At 40.1% G+C, this 17,363-nt stretch overlaps 1 protein-coding gene across 8 annotated transcripts in view; it reads left to right on the top strand.

The window, feature by feature from the left end:
• The window catches only part of LOC125461204 (casein kinase II subunit alpha), a 92,306-nt gene that overhangs the window by 40,513 nt on the left and 34,430 nt on the right, over window positions 1-17,363 (top strand). For all 8 annotated transcript variants that reach the window (XM_048549706.2, XM_048549704.2, XM_048549707.2 and 5 more), the window contains one exon: window positions 16,950-17,061. In XM_048549706.2, the coding sequence (XP_048405663.1) occupies window positions 16,950-17,061 (112 nt within the window). The remainder of the gene's footprint in view (window positions 1-16,949; window positions 17,062-17,363) is intronic.

The following is a 17,363-nucleotide window of genomic DNA, read 5'->3' as shown; positions in this document are numbered from 1 at the left end:
AATGTATTCTTGCAGGAAGGTGAATAAGAGGAGGTGTAGTCTAGGTAGTTGTGGGAGTTGGTGGACTTGAAGTAGATGCCGATTTCAAGGCAGTCACCAGACATTAGAGACAGACAGACCCAGGAAGGAGAGGGAGGTATCCAAGGTGGTCCAGGTTAATTTGAGGTTGGGGTGAAAGATATTAGTACAGTTGATGAACCTTGGAAGGGCATGGATTGTTCACCTTTTGTAATTGGAATGTTCAAGTATAGTAAGGTGATGTTTGGATTACTTCAGTCTCTGTGGATTTTGTATCAAGAGTGTAAAGGTGCAGATTTTTTTTACACAGAAATTGTAGACAGCTGGCATTTTACGCTGACTGAGACAATACGTAAGCATGACCAGGGAGTACTTTCATGGAGATTGTGCTTTTAGCCAAAATGTAATGATAAAATTGTTGATTTTTTTTTTACTACTGCTTTGATATTAACATTTGTTGTCATTGTTTTTGTGCTGAGTAAAATACAACCGCTGTCACCAGTAGAGATGATCAGTTTGACCTGCTTTGGCATTTTAGAATAATGACTTAAACAGTTAATTGACTCTGAATTAACTTCAAATTTGTTTTTTCTTGAGAAATGAAAGCCAAAAAGTGACTAAATTATACTACTCTTAAACCACCTCCTACAGGAGGTTTTGCCTGCACAGATCTATTTTAAGTTTTTGTCACTTTTATGTTTGTTTAAGTATCTATTATCTGCTTAAAAGTGATTCAGCTGTTGCTTTTTATATTTAATCTTCTCTGCTATTCTTGTGTCCTACCTCTGTCCTACCTTATAATTGTCTTTCTATCAAGCTGACAGCACAAATTCTCAGCCTTTCTCTTTATAGATTTCAGTTACACCTCAACAACTAATTTCCAACTGAGAAATAAACCAAAGCAGGACACTTCATGTATCATCACAGCATGTTATCCTATTATGGGCTCGGAATAGTACTGTATCTGAATAGAGATGGTGCATGTATCAATGTATAAGTATTTTAAAAGTGGTATAAAATAATCTTGTTTTAATATTGAGTAATGAGGGTAGCTACTTACAAATAAATTGTTAAACAAAAACATTTTTCGTTACACATAATTCATTATCTGATGTCTTTTGTACCTGTAATGCGTAAAACTTAAGGAGGGTTTCCTTTCTGCATCCATAGTGTCACCAATGCTTTGTTGTACAGGTTTGTTTTTTGGGGATCTGTTACGGATGGTGCATATTTCTGATAACAGTTTCCTCCTGGTTTTTAACTGCACACAATCCATTCTGTGTCGTCCTTCATCAAGTAGTTTCAAAGAGTGGGACATTGCAGGAACAAGGCTATTATTACCTCTTTTGTAAGTCTACTATGACTGAATATCAGGTTGCCTCATTAGTTGGTGTGCCCACCTGAATCAGACAGTTATGGAATTGGCTCTATAATCTAAGATGATGCTGCAATGCAGTGAAATATCCTGCATTGTCAAACATACTGTCTTTCAGAAGAGACATAAACCAAGATCCTGTGTACCGATTTGTCTGGTGTAAAAATAAAATCTGTCACAGTATTTAAAGGGTAAGGGTTAAAGCCAGTGAAATAGTCAACATCTTCCCCTCAAACATATTTGTCTTTTTCATTAACTGCTTCTGGATACGTGCTATAAGGAAAATGGTTGCCTGATTACTATTCAAGAGCATTTCATTGGATGTAAAGTGCTTTGAATCTTTAGGAAAATGTCTTTTAATGCAACCCTGTTCTTTATTGATGATGACTTAAGCAGTTGTATGCCCATGTGTTCATGTGTGCTGCTCACAGTAGTAAAATGGGGCTCAAGAGTATAAAAACATTGGTCTGGCAGCATCTGTGAAGGAAAAAACAGAGTTAACAGGAAGGGTCACTGGACCTGAAACAGTAACTCTGTTGTTTCCCTTCACAGATGCTGCCTGACCTGTTGGGCTTTTCCAGCAACTTTGCTTTTGTTCCTGATTCACAGCATCTACAGTTCTTTGTTTTTATTAAAACATTGGTTATTGGCTTGTTTCAAACATTGTTTTTGTTATTAAAGCTGAGCTTCTTTTTAATATCTTCACTGTATGTTTTTCACCTTCTAACCAGTTAAAATCTTTGGCTCCCCAAGTAAGAACTGTGGAGATTTTAAAATGTGCAGATTTATAGATTTTTGTTCAACTGGTTTGAGATAAATAAGGTCATCTCTTTGGACTGTTTCTGAGCAAGTTAATGTAAATATATTTCAACTATAGTTGCATTGAAATTTTTCAAATTTCAAGTTTCAAATTTTCTCATTCCTTGCTGATAAAATGACATTTGTACAATAACATGCATTCTGTCACGTGGAGCATGTTGACCCATGCTGTTCTTAATTTCAAAAGGTTGAAAAACCTCTTGGGCTATACCTACTTTACAGACACTCTAAAAGGTATAAATGTGCAAAAAGAAATTCTTGCAGCTTTGATGTTTAATCAAAGTAGTTTGGGATTCCATTCAACTTAGGGGGAGGTGATAGACTAATGGTATTCTCACTAGCCTGTTTATCAAGAGACCCAGGTAATATTCTGGGCACCTTGGTTCAAACCCTGCCATGGCAGTTAGTGAAATTTGAATTCAGTTTAAAAAAAATCTGGAACTAAGAGCCTAACAAAAGCGAAACAGTTACTGGTTGTCAGAATAAACCCATCAGAATAAACCCTTCATCTCGGGTCTAGGCCCGAAACGTCAGCTTTTGTGTTCCTGAGATGCTGCTTGGCCTGCTGTGTTCATCCAGCCTCACATTTTGTCATCTTTGCCTGGTCTGGCTTACAAGTGACTCAAGTTCCACAGTAATGTACTTGGTGTTTAACTGCCCTCTGGGTATTAAATGCTGGCCAAGCCAGAAATGTCTAAAAATAAATAAACAAGTAAACAAAATTAAACACTCTTGTGCAACCATGATGGAAATCTTCTTGGTATAACTGTACAGCTATTTCATATTCAAAAGTGAGAGTCTGAAGAGGTTTTAATTAACCACAAGATGCACCAATGCACATGCAAATTAATTTGCCAGTGGCATTTTGACTGGTTCACAACCTATCTTTCATACAACTTCATGCTTTCATTTGTATAATTTTGGTGAGCTTTATAACATTGAATTTATTACAGGAAAATAAGGTTAATTTGAGCAGCTTAAAGCTAAATAAAGTTTGACTTTCTATTGAAGGTTCAAAATATAATGAGTGTGAGCAATCATAATGATTATGTAGAATTATAAAGCAACCATTTATATTTTCGAGCTGGAAGGGAGAATTGGCCTGCAGACTCATCACTTGTATCTGGCAATCAACAGCAAGAGTCAGTGAGAAAAATTTTATTTAAATATCACTGGTGGAGGAATGGAGCAGTATTGCAGTAGATCAGAAAATCTTCTGCTTCAGCAGCCATCTTGCTGTAAAATATAGTTATTGGTCATTGTACTGATTTTGAGTTTTTGTTTAAATCTTGGAGTAGAATTTTGCTGTGCCATTAATGAATCCACTGACAATAAGATCAGGTTATTGGAAGGTCAGCTGCTGAGAGGACATCATGTATGTTAGTGGAGGTAGGACTGCATCACTTCAGACAATTGGTTGAGTGTTTGTTTGGCAAGCTGGGGTGCAGTGTGGACTACCAGAATTTTTTTTAAGCACTCTTTCTTGTTTAGGTTACTGCACTGATGTTCTTGTAGATCCGTGATGCTCTACGACAGATGTACATTTCTTTTCTATCTCTATCTATTCCCCTCACCATGAAAAGATTTCTGAAGAAGGGCGTAGGCCCGAAACATCAGTCTTTCTGCTACTCTGATGCTGCTTGGCTTGCTGTGCTCATTCAGCTTTACACCTTGTTGTCTCTCTTCTATCAATGGTCCCTGCTTTTTGGTTTTTCCTTTTCTTGATGGATAGGAATGTGGGAACAGGAGTAGACCATTCAGCCCCTTGTCACTGTGCTATCATGGCTGATCTTTGGCCTAATTTGATATCCGGTAAATCTTCTGTTCTATGAAATCTCAATCTCAAATTGTGAATTTGTCTGTCCATCCTTAAAAAAAAACAAAATTCAATATCTGTGGCCAAAAATTGCACGTGTAACTTTTAGCCTAGTTTTAGATGAGCTCCGTACTTGCAAATTTCATCATTCACGGGGTTGTCAGAAACAGATACTGAGAATTGACAGTAGCTGTCTTTGACTCATATGCTTTAATACCAATGCTTAACAAAAATTTATCCATCTCTGATTGAAAAGTAACAACCGATCCAGCATCCAGTGCCATTTTTGGAAAAGAGTTCCAAACATCTGCCATCCTTTGTGTGTACTCCATCTACCACAGTTTTGCCCATTCACTTATACTAACAATATCCCTTTAATTTTATGGTTATCATCTACACAGTAATTTTTTTGCAGGCATTGAACATAAATTTACACATTATTAAAAGAAAGCAATCTGTTGAGGCTTATCATTCTGCACTGATGAGAAATAGAACACAGGAAACAGATCTTAAAAATACACACCATTTCAATGAGAAGAGGATGCTAAATGGCTAGGCAATCAGCATGAAGATGTTGCTAGCGCGATTAATTGTACATCTTGATTCTCAGCCAGACGGACTGTGATCGGTCAGTGTGGCCCTTGGAATGCAGCAGACTTTGGTTATTATTTGTTTATTTTAAAAAATTATACCGTGGGACATGGGTGTCGCATTTATTGTTCATCCTCAGTTGCCATTGAGAAGGTAATGAGCTGCCTTCTTGAGTTTTTTTTTTGAAAAAGCTGCAATGTAGGTACAAATTCTTTCTGCCTACATAAAACGGGGTTCTGTGTATTGATGCATGTACCTCCTAGCACATGCAAATACATTATACTGCTGATCATCTTAAATTTGTTTTTGGTGTAACTCTTGCCATGCCTAGAATATTTAATAAATTATTTCCAATAGCAGAGTCGCACCTAATGGTGAATAGCTTTGAGGTGTGCAGAGGTGGGTTGGTTGAGCATGAGTGGAGGACTACCTACCACTGGTTGCTGGGACATACAGTCTATATGCCTGACATCACATCAGCACTGAAATTCACGTGTCACGTTCATCATTTATATGTGGGCAAAGCATCATTTTGAGCAGCATCTTGTTCGTGGAGAAAACCACTTGCGCATTAGAGCAGCATGAAATAGCTAATTTAGCTGCTATTGTTTAAAATTTTTGAGTTACTTCCCATTCCATGACAATCTTTGGAACACTGGACACTGCTCAGGGCTAAAAGTGATAGACATAGGGCCTTTTCATGAGTTTTCATGATGTACGAGAGCACCCACGTAATCCAGGATGTTTTTGATATAGTTTGTCATAGCATCAAGAATATGCAATGATCAGAACTCAAGGCCTATTCATGAGGTTAGTGATAAGGTTAATATTGTAGTGCTTGAGATTGCAGGAATTCTAGTCTGTATGTGGAGCAGTGAATGCTCCAGGCTTTCAGTAATTAATAGTTAAGAACCCTTGTCAAACTCCTCAATGATGCATTAAGGAAAAAGAATTTCTTGTCAGGTTTCAATCTGAAACTGCAAAATAGGGTCAATGAATGTGGACCTGGAAAAGCACATCAGGTCACACAGCATCCAAAGACCAAGAAAGTAAACGTTTTGGGCTGAAACCCTTGACAAATGTTCCATCTACAGAACGCACATCAGCAAGGGGTGGATGGTTAATGGTCTGACCATCAAAGTTGTTAGCCAGAACAGGACCAAGAGAGAATCCCATGGCATTACCATCTATTTGAGTATAATTGGTGTCAGAGATAATAAGAACTGCAGATGCTGGAGAATCTGAGGTAACAAGGTGTGGAGCTGGATGAACACAACAGGCTAAGCAGCATCTTAGGAGCAGGAAAGCTGACGTTTCGGGCCTAGACCTTTTCTGATGAAGGATCTAGGCCCGAAATGTCAGCTTTCCTGCTCCTGAGATGCTGCTTGGCCTGCTGTGTTCATCCAGCTCCACACCTTGATATCATAGTTGGTGTCAGAGTCCATTATAAAAGAATTTATAGCTGAGCATTTGGAAAACAGTGGTAGGATCAGAGAGAATCAATGTGGATTTATGAAAGGGAAATCATACTTGATAAATTAACTGGAATTCTTCGAGGGTGTAACTTTGGAGTTGATGGAGGCGTCCACATCTATTGGCTTTTGACAAAGCCCCACATAAGATATGTGCATGTAAAATTCAAGCACGCGGGATTGGTGGTAGTGAACTGAAATGGATAGTAAACTGGCAGACAGGAAACAATGAGTAGAGATAAATGGGTCTTCATCTGAAGAGCAAACCATGACTGCTGGGGAACTGCAAGGATCAATGCTAAGGTTTTTGAGAAAATTTGTAGCTTGGCTTGTGGATGGGGTTGTAAATTTGCTCACGAGGCTGGTGTGTTTAATTGCAGACGTTTCTTTGCCCTGCTGAGTAACAGTGCGCCTCCAGTGAAGCGTTGGTGTTCTGTCCCACTTGTTATTTATATGCCTTGGTTTGCTGGGGTTGTTGACACTTTTGTTGGGAGCACTTATACAACGTTTTTAAAAGGAATTAATACCCGAAAACCACAATTCGCTGTTACCTCAGCAACAGGCATCAACAAGAAGACACAACATGGTCAGACACACCAGTCACCCTACCGTACATCAAAGACATGTCAGAGATGACCACAAGACTACTCAGGCATCTTGTATCAGGGTAGCCCACAAACCAGCAACCACCCTGTGACAGCTACTGACAGACCTAAAAGGATCTACAAAATACCATGCAAGGACTGTGAGAAACATTACATAGGCCGAACGGGAAGAAAACTGACAATAAAAATGCACAAACACCAAACAGCCACCAAGAGACACGACCAGTTCTCATTGGTCTCAGTTCACATGGATAAGGGAAGGCACAAGTACAACTGGGACAACTCATCCATAATAGCACAAGCCAAACAGAGATATGCCAGAGAATTCCTGGACACTTGGCATTCCAACCGGACCTCCATCAACAAACACATTGAGCTGTACCCGATATACAGACCACTGAAAAACAAAACCAGAAGTAATGCCACCCACCCCAGCATCTGAGACATGTAAATAATAAGCGGGACAGAACCCCAACATGTCACCGGAGGTGCACTGTCGATGTCACGTAGCAGGGTGACAAAACGTCTGCAATCAAACACACTGGCTTGACGAGCCAGTCTACAACCCGATCAGTGCTAAGACCTAGCTATTCATAACATATATTCATGGTTGAGATGAGGGAACTAAATGTAATATCTCAAAATTTGCAGGTGACACAAAGCTGAGTGGGAGGGCACGCTGAGAGGATGATCCAGACATGCTTCTGTGTGTTTTGGACAAGCTGAATTAGTTCGCAAACACACGCCTGATGTAGTCTAATGAGTATGAATGTGAGGATATCCACTTTAGTCGCAAAAACAGAGACATTGATTATTATCTGGCTATAAATTGAGAGAGAAGAGTGTGCAACTTGACCTGGGTGTCTGTGAACACAAGTCATTGAAAGTCAGCATGCAATGCAGCAGGTGGTCAAGAACGCAAATGGTCAGTCAGTTGACCTTCACAGCGAAAGGATTTGAGTACAGGAGCAGGGATCTCTTGCTGCAATTGTACAGGGCCTTGGTGAGGCCCCACCTGCAATGATGTGTGCAGTTTTGGTCTCCTTATCCTGAGGAGGGATGTTCTTGCTATAGAGAGTGCAGCAAAGGTTTATTAGACTGATACTTTGGATGGTAGGACTGATGAAAGAGGGGAGGTTGAATTGGCTAGGTTAATATTCACTGGAGTTTGGAAGAATGGGGAGGGCAGGTGGTGGGGAACTCCTAGAAACCTATAAAATTTTAATAGAACTAGAAAGCTCTATTCCCATCCTATCCGTGTATTTGTCAAGATGCCCTTTAAAAGTCACTATAGTATCTGCTTCCATTACTGTTCCAGGCATCCACCACCGTCTGTGTAAAAAGAAAACTTACCTCTACATCACCCTTAAACCAATGGCCCCTGGTAACTGACTCTTCCACCCTTGGTAAAAAGGTTCTGACTGTCCAGTCTGTCCATGCCCTTCATAATTTTGTAGGACCCTATCAGGTCACCCCTCAACCTCTGTCGTTCCAGTGAGAACAACCCAAGTTTGTCCAACCTGTCCTCGTAGCTAATGCCCTCCATACCAGGTAATGTCCTGATAAATCTTTTCTATGCTGTCTCCAAAGCCACCACATCCTTCTAGTAGCGTGGTGACCAGAATTGAACACCATGTTCCAAATGTGGCCTAACTAAGGTTCTGTAAAGCTGCAACATTACCTGCCAATTTTTAAACTCAATACCTTGCCAATGAAGGCAAGCATGTCATTATGCCTTGTTGACTACCTTCTTCACCTGTGTTGCCACTTTCAGTGACCTGTGTACCTATACGCCCAGATTCCTCTGCCTATCTGTATTCTTGAGGGTTCGCCATTTACTATATATTTTCCACCTGGATTAGACATTACAAAATGCATTACCTCACATTTGTCCGGATTAAACTGTGTCTGTCATCCCTCTGCCAAAGTCAGCAACCGATCTGTGTCCAGCTGTATCCTTTGATGGTCCTCAACACTATCTGCAATTCCACCAACCTTTGTGTCATCAGCAAACTTACTAATCAGACCAGTTACATTCTCTCCAACTCATTTATATTGCAAATAGCAACACGGATCCCTGAGGAACGCCACTAGTTACAGCCCTCCATTCAGTAATGCACCTTTCCGCTGCTACTCTCTGTCTTCGGTGACCAAGCCAGTTTTTTGTCCATCTTGCAAGCTCACCCTTGACCCTGTGCAACTTTACCTCTGTGTCAGCCTGCCATGAAAAAATAACTCAACCAAGTTAGTGAGACAAGACCTCCCCTTCGGAAAACCATGTTGCCTCTCGCTAATATGCCCACTGATTTCCAGGTGAGACGAAATCCTGTCTCAAAGAATCCTCTCCAGTAATTTCCCTACCATTGACGTAAGGCTCACCGGCCTGTAATTAGCTGGATTATCCTTGCCACCCTTCTTGACTGACATTGACTATTCTCCAATCCTCTGGGATCTCCCCTGTAGCTAGTGAGGATATGAAGATTTCCCACAAGGCCCCAGCAATTTGTTCCCTCGCCTCTGTCAGTATTCTGGGGTATATCCCATCATGCCTTGCAGACTGGTTTACCTTAATGTTTTTCAAGACCCCTAATAAGTCCTCCCTTTTGATCTCAACATGACGCAAACTATCTACACACCCTTCCCCAGACTAATCATCCACGAAGTCCTTCTCTATCGTGAATGTTGACGCAAGAAGTTCTGTCTCCGCTAGTCCAATATGCTAAGGTACACAATATAAAAACCAAAAGAACTGCTGATGCAGTAAACCAGGAATAAAAACAGAAGTTTCTGGAAAAGTTCAAGCCTGTTCAGCTTCTGTGAAGAAAAATGAGTTAACGTTTTGGGCCCAGTTCTGAAGAAGGGAAACCGGACATGAAGTGTTAACTGTAATTTTTCTGCTGCCAGGCCTGCTGAACCTTTCCAGCAGTATCTTTTGTTTTCCTAGCGTACACCCAACTGTCTTAACTAGGGTCTATTTTCACTTTCTCCTTACTTTACTTGGTGTATTTACATAAGCCATAGAGTCATATAACACCAAAATAAACCTTCGGTCTAACCAGTTTGTGCTAGCCATAATCTCAAACTAAACTAGTCCCACCTGCCTGCACTTGGCCCCTATCCCTCCAAACGTTTCTTATTCATGTGCTTATCCAAATGTCTTCTAAACATTGTAACTGTACTAGCATCCACCACTTCCTCAGGAAGTTCATTCCATACACGAAAAGTATTGCCCTCCATGCTGTTTTTAAATCTTTCGCTTTACAACTTTAAAACATGCCCCCTAGTTTTGAATTGCCCACTTTAGGCAAAAGACACCTGCCATTCTCATGATCTTATAAGTCTCTGTAAGGCCACCCCTCAACCTCCTACATTGCAGTGAAAAAAAGTCCCAGCTTCTTCTTAGAACTCAAACTCTCCATTTCCGGTGACATTCTGGCAAATCTCTTCTGAATCCTCTCCATCTTAATAATATCCTTCGTATAACAGGGCAACCCCAAAAGTAAACAGTACCACAGGAGGAACCGTACCAACATCCTGTCCAACCACAGCCTGATGTCCAACTTGTATACTCACAGGCCTGAGCAGAGAAGGCAAGTGTACTACACATCATCTTGACGACCTTGACTTTATGTCACGCAAACTTCAAAGTATATGTTCCCGAACCCCTAGATTCTACAACACTACAAAAACCCTTCTTTTAATTGTTTAAGTCCTGTCCAAATTTGTTTTACCAATCAATCCCCTTACCTGGACATCTTTAGACTGTTGGAAGAAACCAGAACACCTGGCAGAAACCTATGCAGACATGGGAAAAGCATGGAAACTCTGCGCAAGTATTCAAGGCTGGAATCAAGTCCTGGTCACTTGTGCTGTGAGGCAGCAGTGTTAACCACTGAGCCACTGTACTGCCCTAAATCCCTTTTCTTAAGCTCACTGCACCTGGTATCCCCAGACAATCACCCATCCCATTTACTAAATAAACACCCGAGCCCGCTTAGCTTCCGCGATCAGATGAGATTGGACGTTTTCAGACTAATATGGCCATATAAAAATTAATGCGGGCACAGCAGTCTGGATGACTTTCAAGTATCATGTTGCTTTTTGACTCTATAAATTAGTGACGTGACTTCAATGTAATATCGAGCCTGCAGTGCTTGACGACTTATTTACCTAAATTAAATTCCATTGGCTACTCTTCAGCCAATTGACCTCTTTGTAATCTTCTACAACCATCTTCACTGTACACTGTACCACCAATTTTGCTGTTATCTGCTAACTTACTAACCATGCCTTTTATATTTTCATCTAAATCATTTATGTAAATGACAAATAAAAGTGGACCCAGTACTAAACCCTGTGGAACACCGCTAGTTACAGGCCTACAGTCTGAAAAATAGCCCTCCACACCGCTGTGTTTTGTGCTGTAAAGCCAATTTTGTATCCAGTTGGCAAGCCCACCCTGAATCCCATGATATCTAACTTTACTAATTAGTCCACTTGTCAAAGTCTTATGTTCAAATGCTCCCAAACTACTTTGCCTTGCATTCTCTCTCCATCCCTCAGAACCTAAGCAAAAAAAAATCAATTTTACAATTCTTTGATCTTTAATGGACCCCTTGTTTGCCGCCATTCTTTTTTGTTGTTTTTCGTAAAGTGCTTTTGGAAATTTTACTATCTTGCAGAAATTAATATAAATTAATGTATTAATAGCATCCAAAGTTTTAAACACAAATTTAAGTTCGACATAACATTGTTTCTTAATGTCTGTTACAGCTTACAATGTTTTACTTGTTTTACAAAACGTTTCTGGCCCTTTGGTACTCTATTTTAGTCTCTGTTTTCACCTGCCTGTCCTCACCCCCTTCTCTCAGCTGTAAAACAGTCTCCAAGCAACCAACAGGGCAGGCAAATGCCCTGTTGTCAGCATCAGCTGCTTTGTAATTAGCTGCGAATTGGTGTCAAAGATAATGGGAACTGCAGATGCTGGAGAATCCAAGATAACCAGGTGTGGAGCTGGATGAAGACAGCAGGCCAAGCAGCATCTTAGGAGCACAAAAGCTGACATTTCGGGCCTAGACCCTTCATCAGAAAAGGGGTGTAGGGGGAGAGGGTTCTGAAATAAATAGGGATAGAGGGGGAGGCGGGTCGAAGATGGAGAGAGGAGAAGATAGGTGGAGAGGAGTTGGTGTATTTGTGCTGTGAAAATTAATCTGCTCCTTCCTTGGAGAAACTTTCAGTGTGCATTAGACAACATTTCTTTTGACCTTTGCTTGATCTATTAACCTGTTGTTCTGGACATTTGTGCGCTGTTTTGGGCTAGTCAAGAAGTAATTTTGGTGAGGGAAAAAAATCTGCCGATCACTTGGGTGTTTTCATTGATGTATCCAGACCTGAGAAGCACATTTTTGATTTTATACCCAGTGTAAACTGTAATTGCTTGTATTGAGTGGTCATTTTTTGTACTTTTTCATAGGAGCAAATGTTCAAAAAAGAACAGATTTATTAAAAAAGCACTTTTCTTCCATTAAGAGATAGTAAGAACTACAAATGCTGGAGTTGGAGATAGCACAGTGTGGAGCTTGAGGAACTCAGCAAGCCAGGCAGCATTAGAGAAGGGTCCCAACCTGAAACCTGAACTTCCCTGCTGCTCTGCTCCCTGGCCTGCTGTGTCCCTCCAGCTCCACACTGTGTTATCTCTTGTTTTCAACTGAGTTGTCAGGATATAGCATATTCCTCCTGAAAAGGTGGGAATTAATTTTATAAGCAGTTTTAAAAGAAAAGTGGGCAGGTACTTGTTGCTCACATCTGGAAGTTTACAGATAAAATGTAAAGGCATGGAGTGAAGCACAGCTGCTCATTCTTTTTTCCATGGAATATGACCAGACCTGGCGAGGTTAGCATTTATTATCCATCTTGAATTGCCCCTGAGAAAAGGTGGCATTAAGTTGATTTCTTGAATAGTGTTGCTGTACCTAGGGCTGTTAGGAAAGGTGTTGCAGGTTTTTTAACCCTATGACATCGAAGGAACTACCGAAAGAAGCAACTACAGTTCGAATTTGGTACAGAGTATAACTTGGAGGGGCTTGATAGATAGTGTTCCCAGATGACCGCAATCATTGTCCTCCTTGGTTCGTAGAGATTGTGGATTTTGAAGACGCTGTTGAAGGAGGCTTGTCAAGTTCCTGAAGTACATCCTGTAAATTGTACAGACTTTAGTATCATAGAATTTGAAAGAGACCATTTGGCCCATCAAGTCTGGACCGACCCTTTGAAGAGCATTGCACCCCTTTTCCCTATCCTCTAACCCTGCATTTACCATGATCGTTACAGTCTGGATTGTCTGAATTCCCATTAGTATTATTCAAAAGAGACCTGAGGGGCAACTTTTTCAGAGGTTCGTTTGTATGTGGAATGAACCGCCAGAGGAAATGGTAGATGCAGATACAGTTACAACTTGTAAAAGACATTTTGACATGTACTTGAATAGGAAAGGTTTAGAGGAATATGGTTAAATGCAGGCAAGTGGAACAAGGTTAATTTATGAAACTTGGTTGGCATAGATGAGTTGAACCCTCTGATCTATTTCCGTGCTGTATGACTTTTGGAAAACATGGGTTCTGTGTGCATGCTTTTGGAGATAGTGCAGGACCACAGTACACCTTTTTGCAAAAAATCTAGTTGGACCAGATGATTAACAAAGACACGGTGACCTAGGCAACGTGGAGGCTAATGGAAATAGTGTGGCATGCTGAACGCAGTCTTTCAGGGGAAGTATTGAGTGTTCACTTATTCTTGAGAACGAAGATGTTTCAAGAAAAGATGGAGTTGAGGAGAGTACTCGGATAGGAAATGCTGGAAGTCATTTAGCCTGTTGTGTGATTGGAATCACTAAAGATTTGAGTCAAACTGTCTGTCCCAGTTCCCATTACCTCTGTCCCACATTACCGTTTGTCACAGGACAGACATACCTGTGTTAACTTGTTATGGTGTAATTACAGACTGAGTACAGTGGATGGCTCTGTGTCCAGGCACTGAAAATACTTAGAAGCATCTTCAGGTTTTCACAATCTTAGGGCAAGCATTTTAGCTGTTGAAGTACCTTTTCAGCATTGTTATCTGTGCTATAGTTTCCTGACTTTATTTACCACCCTCAATCTCCCTGCACATGCCTTTCTCTTGTCTGTTCCCTTGACTGCTCTGCTGTCTTTTTATTTTTCCCTCTTCCCCACCCACATCACCATTCTCTTTAATTTTATTACTGCTGTTTGACTCCAGCTGACATAACATTTCTGATTTTAAATTAAATAGTTGCATAAGCTCTGCAGAGAGACACATCACAGTTTACTTGGATTGTCACTTTTTCAATGAAGTTGGAAAGATGACCAGTTGGGGTTTTTCCTTCTGAATCCATGAAGACTTGTTAATTCACCTGTTGCTATTACTTAATCTCAATAATCAATTCCATTACTTGATTGCTATTACTTAATCTCAGTAATCAATTCCATTACTTGCCATAATAAGAAAATAGAAAGTAATTAGCTTTGGTATATTTTTGTATCTGGGCTGTTTATTATTATAAGTTAAAATTGGAAGCTGCTGTATGTAACAGCTCATCTGTATAAAGTACTATTGAGGGACGCAGTGGTATTACCCCTACCTTTGGACCAGAAGGCCCAGATACAAGCCCCACCTCCCCTCGAGCTGAGTCATAATATACGAGTCTCAATACTTTGATTAAAAATAAGTGAAGTAGTATTATGGAGTTACTATAAAATAACATTTATGTATTTTTGTCAGATGTATATCATCATCTATCGCTGCCTTTGTTTCTTGGAGGCTTTCGACCTTGCTTCTCTGGTGGGAGCTGGTTTTTTGAAGTGGGAACTGTTTGGAAGGTGACCTCTGTTTTCTGGGAGCTTAGTGAAAACCTGTTTTCTCGGGTGCTTTAGAGAAGGAGTCAGCAATGACCTGGGCTCCGTTTCTGAGTGCACACCCAGTTGTCATCTGAATACTGAAGCTTTATAGCCGCTTAGAATGATTTTAGATTTGGATTTGGATTGGAGATGGTGTGGTATGGTGGTTTCTTGCCTATTATCTCCGTGCTTGTGAATCGATAGCTTGAGATGAGGTATATTGTTGCTGCAAGGAAAATGGAGAAGAGATTTGATAGTTTTATTTGGCTGAGTAAATGGTATTTGAGACCAAAAATTTCAAATCTATGTGGCCAAACTAAAATTCTGTACAGCTGCATCATGACTTGCCAACTTCTATATTCTGTGCCCTGACTAATAAAGGCAAGCAAAACATATGCCGCCTTGACCAACATATCTATTTGTGTAGACACTTTCAGGGAAGTCTGGACTGGTATGTCTAGATCTCTGTATGTTGGTGTTACTAAGGGTTCTACCATTTACTACATACTTTCCTCCTGTATTAGTAATTCCAAATGCATCACTTTGCATTTTCTGGATAAAATTCCATCAGCTGTTTCTCCACTGAGGTCTCCAAGCTGTCTACATCCTGCTGTATCCTCTGGCAATCCTCTTCACTATTTGTAGTGCCCCCAATCTTTGTGTCATCCGCAAACTTAGTCATCAGGAGAATATGTATATAAAATACAAACAACAGGTGTCCTAGCAGTGATCCCTATAGAACACCACTGGTTACAGATCTCCAGTCAGAAAAACACTCTTCCACTGCTACTGTCTTCTATGACTAAGCCAGTTCTGTATCCATCTCTGCAGATTCCATGTGACTTTACCTTTTTGTATCAGCCTGCCATGAGGGACTTTGTCAAAAGTTTTGCTGAAGTCCATATAAATAACATCGACAGCCCTGCCCTTATCAATTACTTTAGTCCCTCAAGAAACTCAATCAAGTTTGTGAGGCACTAACTTTCTCGCTTAAAGCCATGCTACCTATCACTAATAATTCCATGTTTTTCGGTCCCTAAGAATGTTCTTCAATAATTTCCCTGCTGCTGACATGTGGGTGACTGACTTTGTAATTTCCCAAATTAGCCAAGTTGGCTTTCTTAAACCAAGGAAGAACAGTGGGTATTCTCCAGCCCCCTGGACCTCTCCTATGATTAAACAGAATGCAAAGATTTTGTACAACATTCCAGGAATTTCCTCACCAGCCTTCTTCAGATAGATCCCATCAGGTTCTGGGGACTTGTATACCTTAATGCCTTTCACAGCACCCAGCACCACCACCTTTTTTACATTGACATGCCCCAAAATATCAACATAACCCTCCTAAGAGTCACCATTTACCATGTCCCTCACCTTTGTGAATATAGCACAACGTATTAAGAACTTCACCTACCTCGTCTGACTCCATGCATTAATCCTCCCCTTTGTCCTTGAGTAGACGTACCCTTTCCTTAGCTACCTTCTTGCTCCTTATATATGCATTAAATGCCTTGGGATTTTCCTTAGTCCTGTCTGCCAAAGGCACTTCAAGGCCCTTTTTAGCCTTCCTATTGCATTTTTTCCCAATTTAGAACTTTCATCCAAAGACTACACTTACCCTCGTCCATAAGTAACTTAAAGCTTACAGAATTATGGTCACTGTTCTCAAAATGCTCCCCCACTAAAACTTTAATCACATGGCCAGAACTCCTAAAGTAATTGCTCTACTTTGAACTTAGTTGCAGCAGGACATTCCAAAGAGATCAACAAAAAGACTGTAGAGATGTTCACACAACATTCTTGAAGAAGTTAATTATCCCTAACAACTAATGAGAGATCCTGCATCGTGACCAACAAAATGTACAAGCATTGAACATATAAGAAACTTGGTGAGTGATGGAATCAAGATGTGAGAAGAAGTGTACAAATACCAAGCCCTTCAAATGTCACTTCCTTTGTATGTAGCAGAGGCAACAGATCAAACAACAGACTTATCAGTCATCTCTAAACCTATTGAAATGGAGTGGAAACAAGTTATCCTCAATCCCCAAGACTACCTGCGAAGAGAAGATGCATATAATAGTTATTAAACCAATTTAAATGTTAGTGTTTTGACATGTATAAACAATGTATTCGATTAGACTGAAAATGTAAGATTCTACTACATTCATAAATAAAAATTCATTATTTCAGTATTGTTGTGAAATTAAGGCCCATTGCATATCCAAATATAATTCATTTTTTGAAAGGTGCAATTTCTTTTTTGAAAGCATTGCTTTATCTGCTGAACTGAATTGCATGTTATTAAACTGTTCTTTCATGTTCTGTGTCTTTGTGCAGAAATCAAGATGACTACCAATTAGTTCGTAAATTAGGCCGAGGGAAATACAGTGAAGTGTTTGAAGCCATTAACATCACAAACAATGAAAAAGTAGTTGTTAAAATACTTAAGGTAAGACTTGCTTCAGTACTAATGAACATTACATACCCAGAATAGCATTTTCTACATGTGTAGATGTATGTATGTGCTACACTTTGGCCACATAAGAGTGTCTTTGGAATCTTTCTCCAAATAGTGGTGGAGGTGGATTTTTTGAATATTTTTAAAGCAAAGTTAGATAGCTTCTGAATAAGAAAGTCAAATATCATTGGGGTGGGTGTGATTGCACAGTTGAGATCACAGTCAGATCACCCATTACCTATTTAAATGGAGGATCGGGCTGGAAGAGCTGACCATCCTGTAACCCTGTGCAC

The sequence above is a fragment of the Stegostoma tigrinum genome, chromosome 19 (assembly GCF_030684315.1).
Source record: "Stegostoma tigrinum isolate sSteTig4 chromosome 19, sSteTig4.hap1, whole genome shotgun sequence".
Lineage (NCBI taxonomy): Eukaryota > Metazoa > Chordata > Chondrichthyes > Orectolobiformes > Stegostomatidae > Stegostoma > Stegostoma tigrinum.
This window is presented reverse-complemented; position numbering and strand designations above follow the sequence as displayed.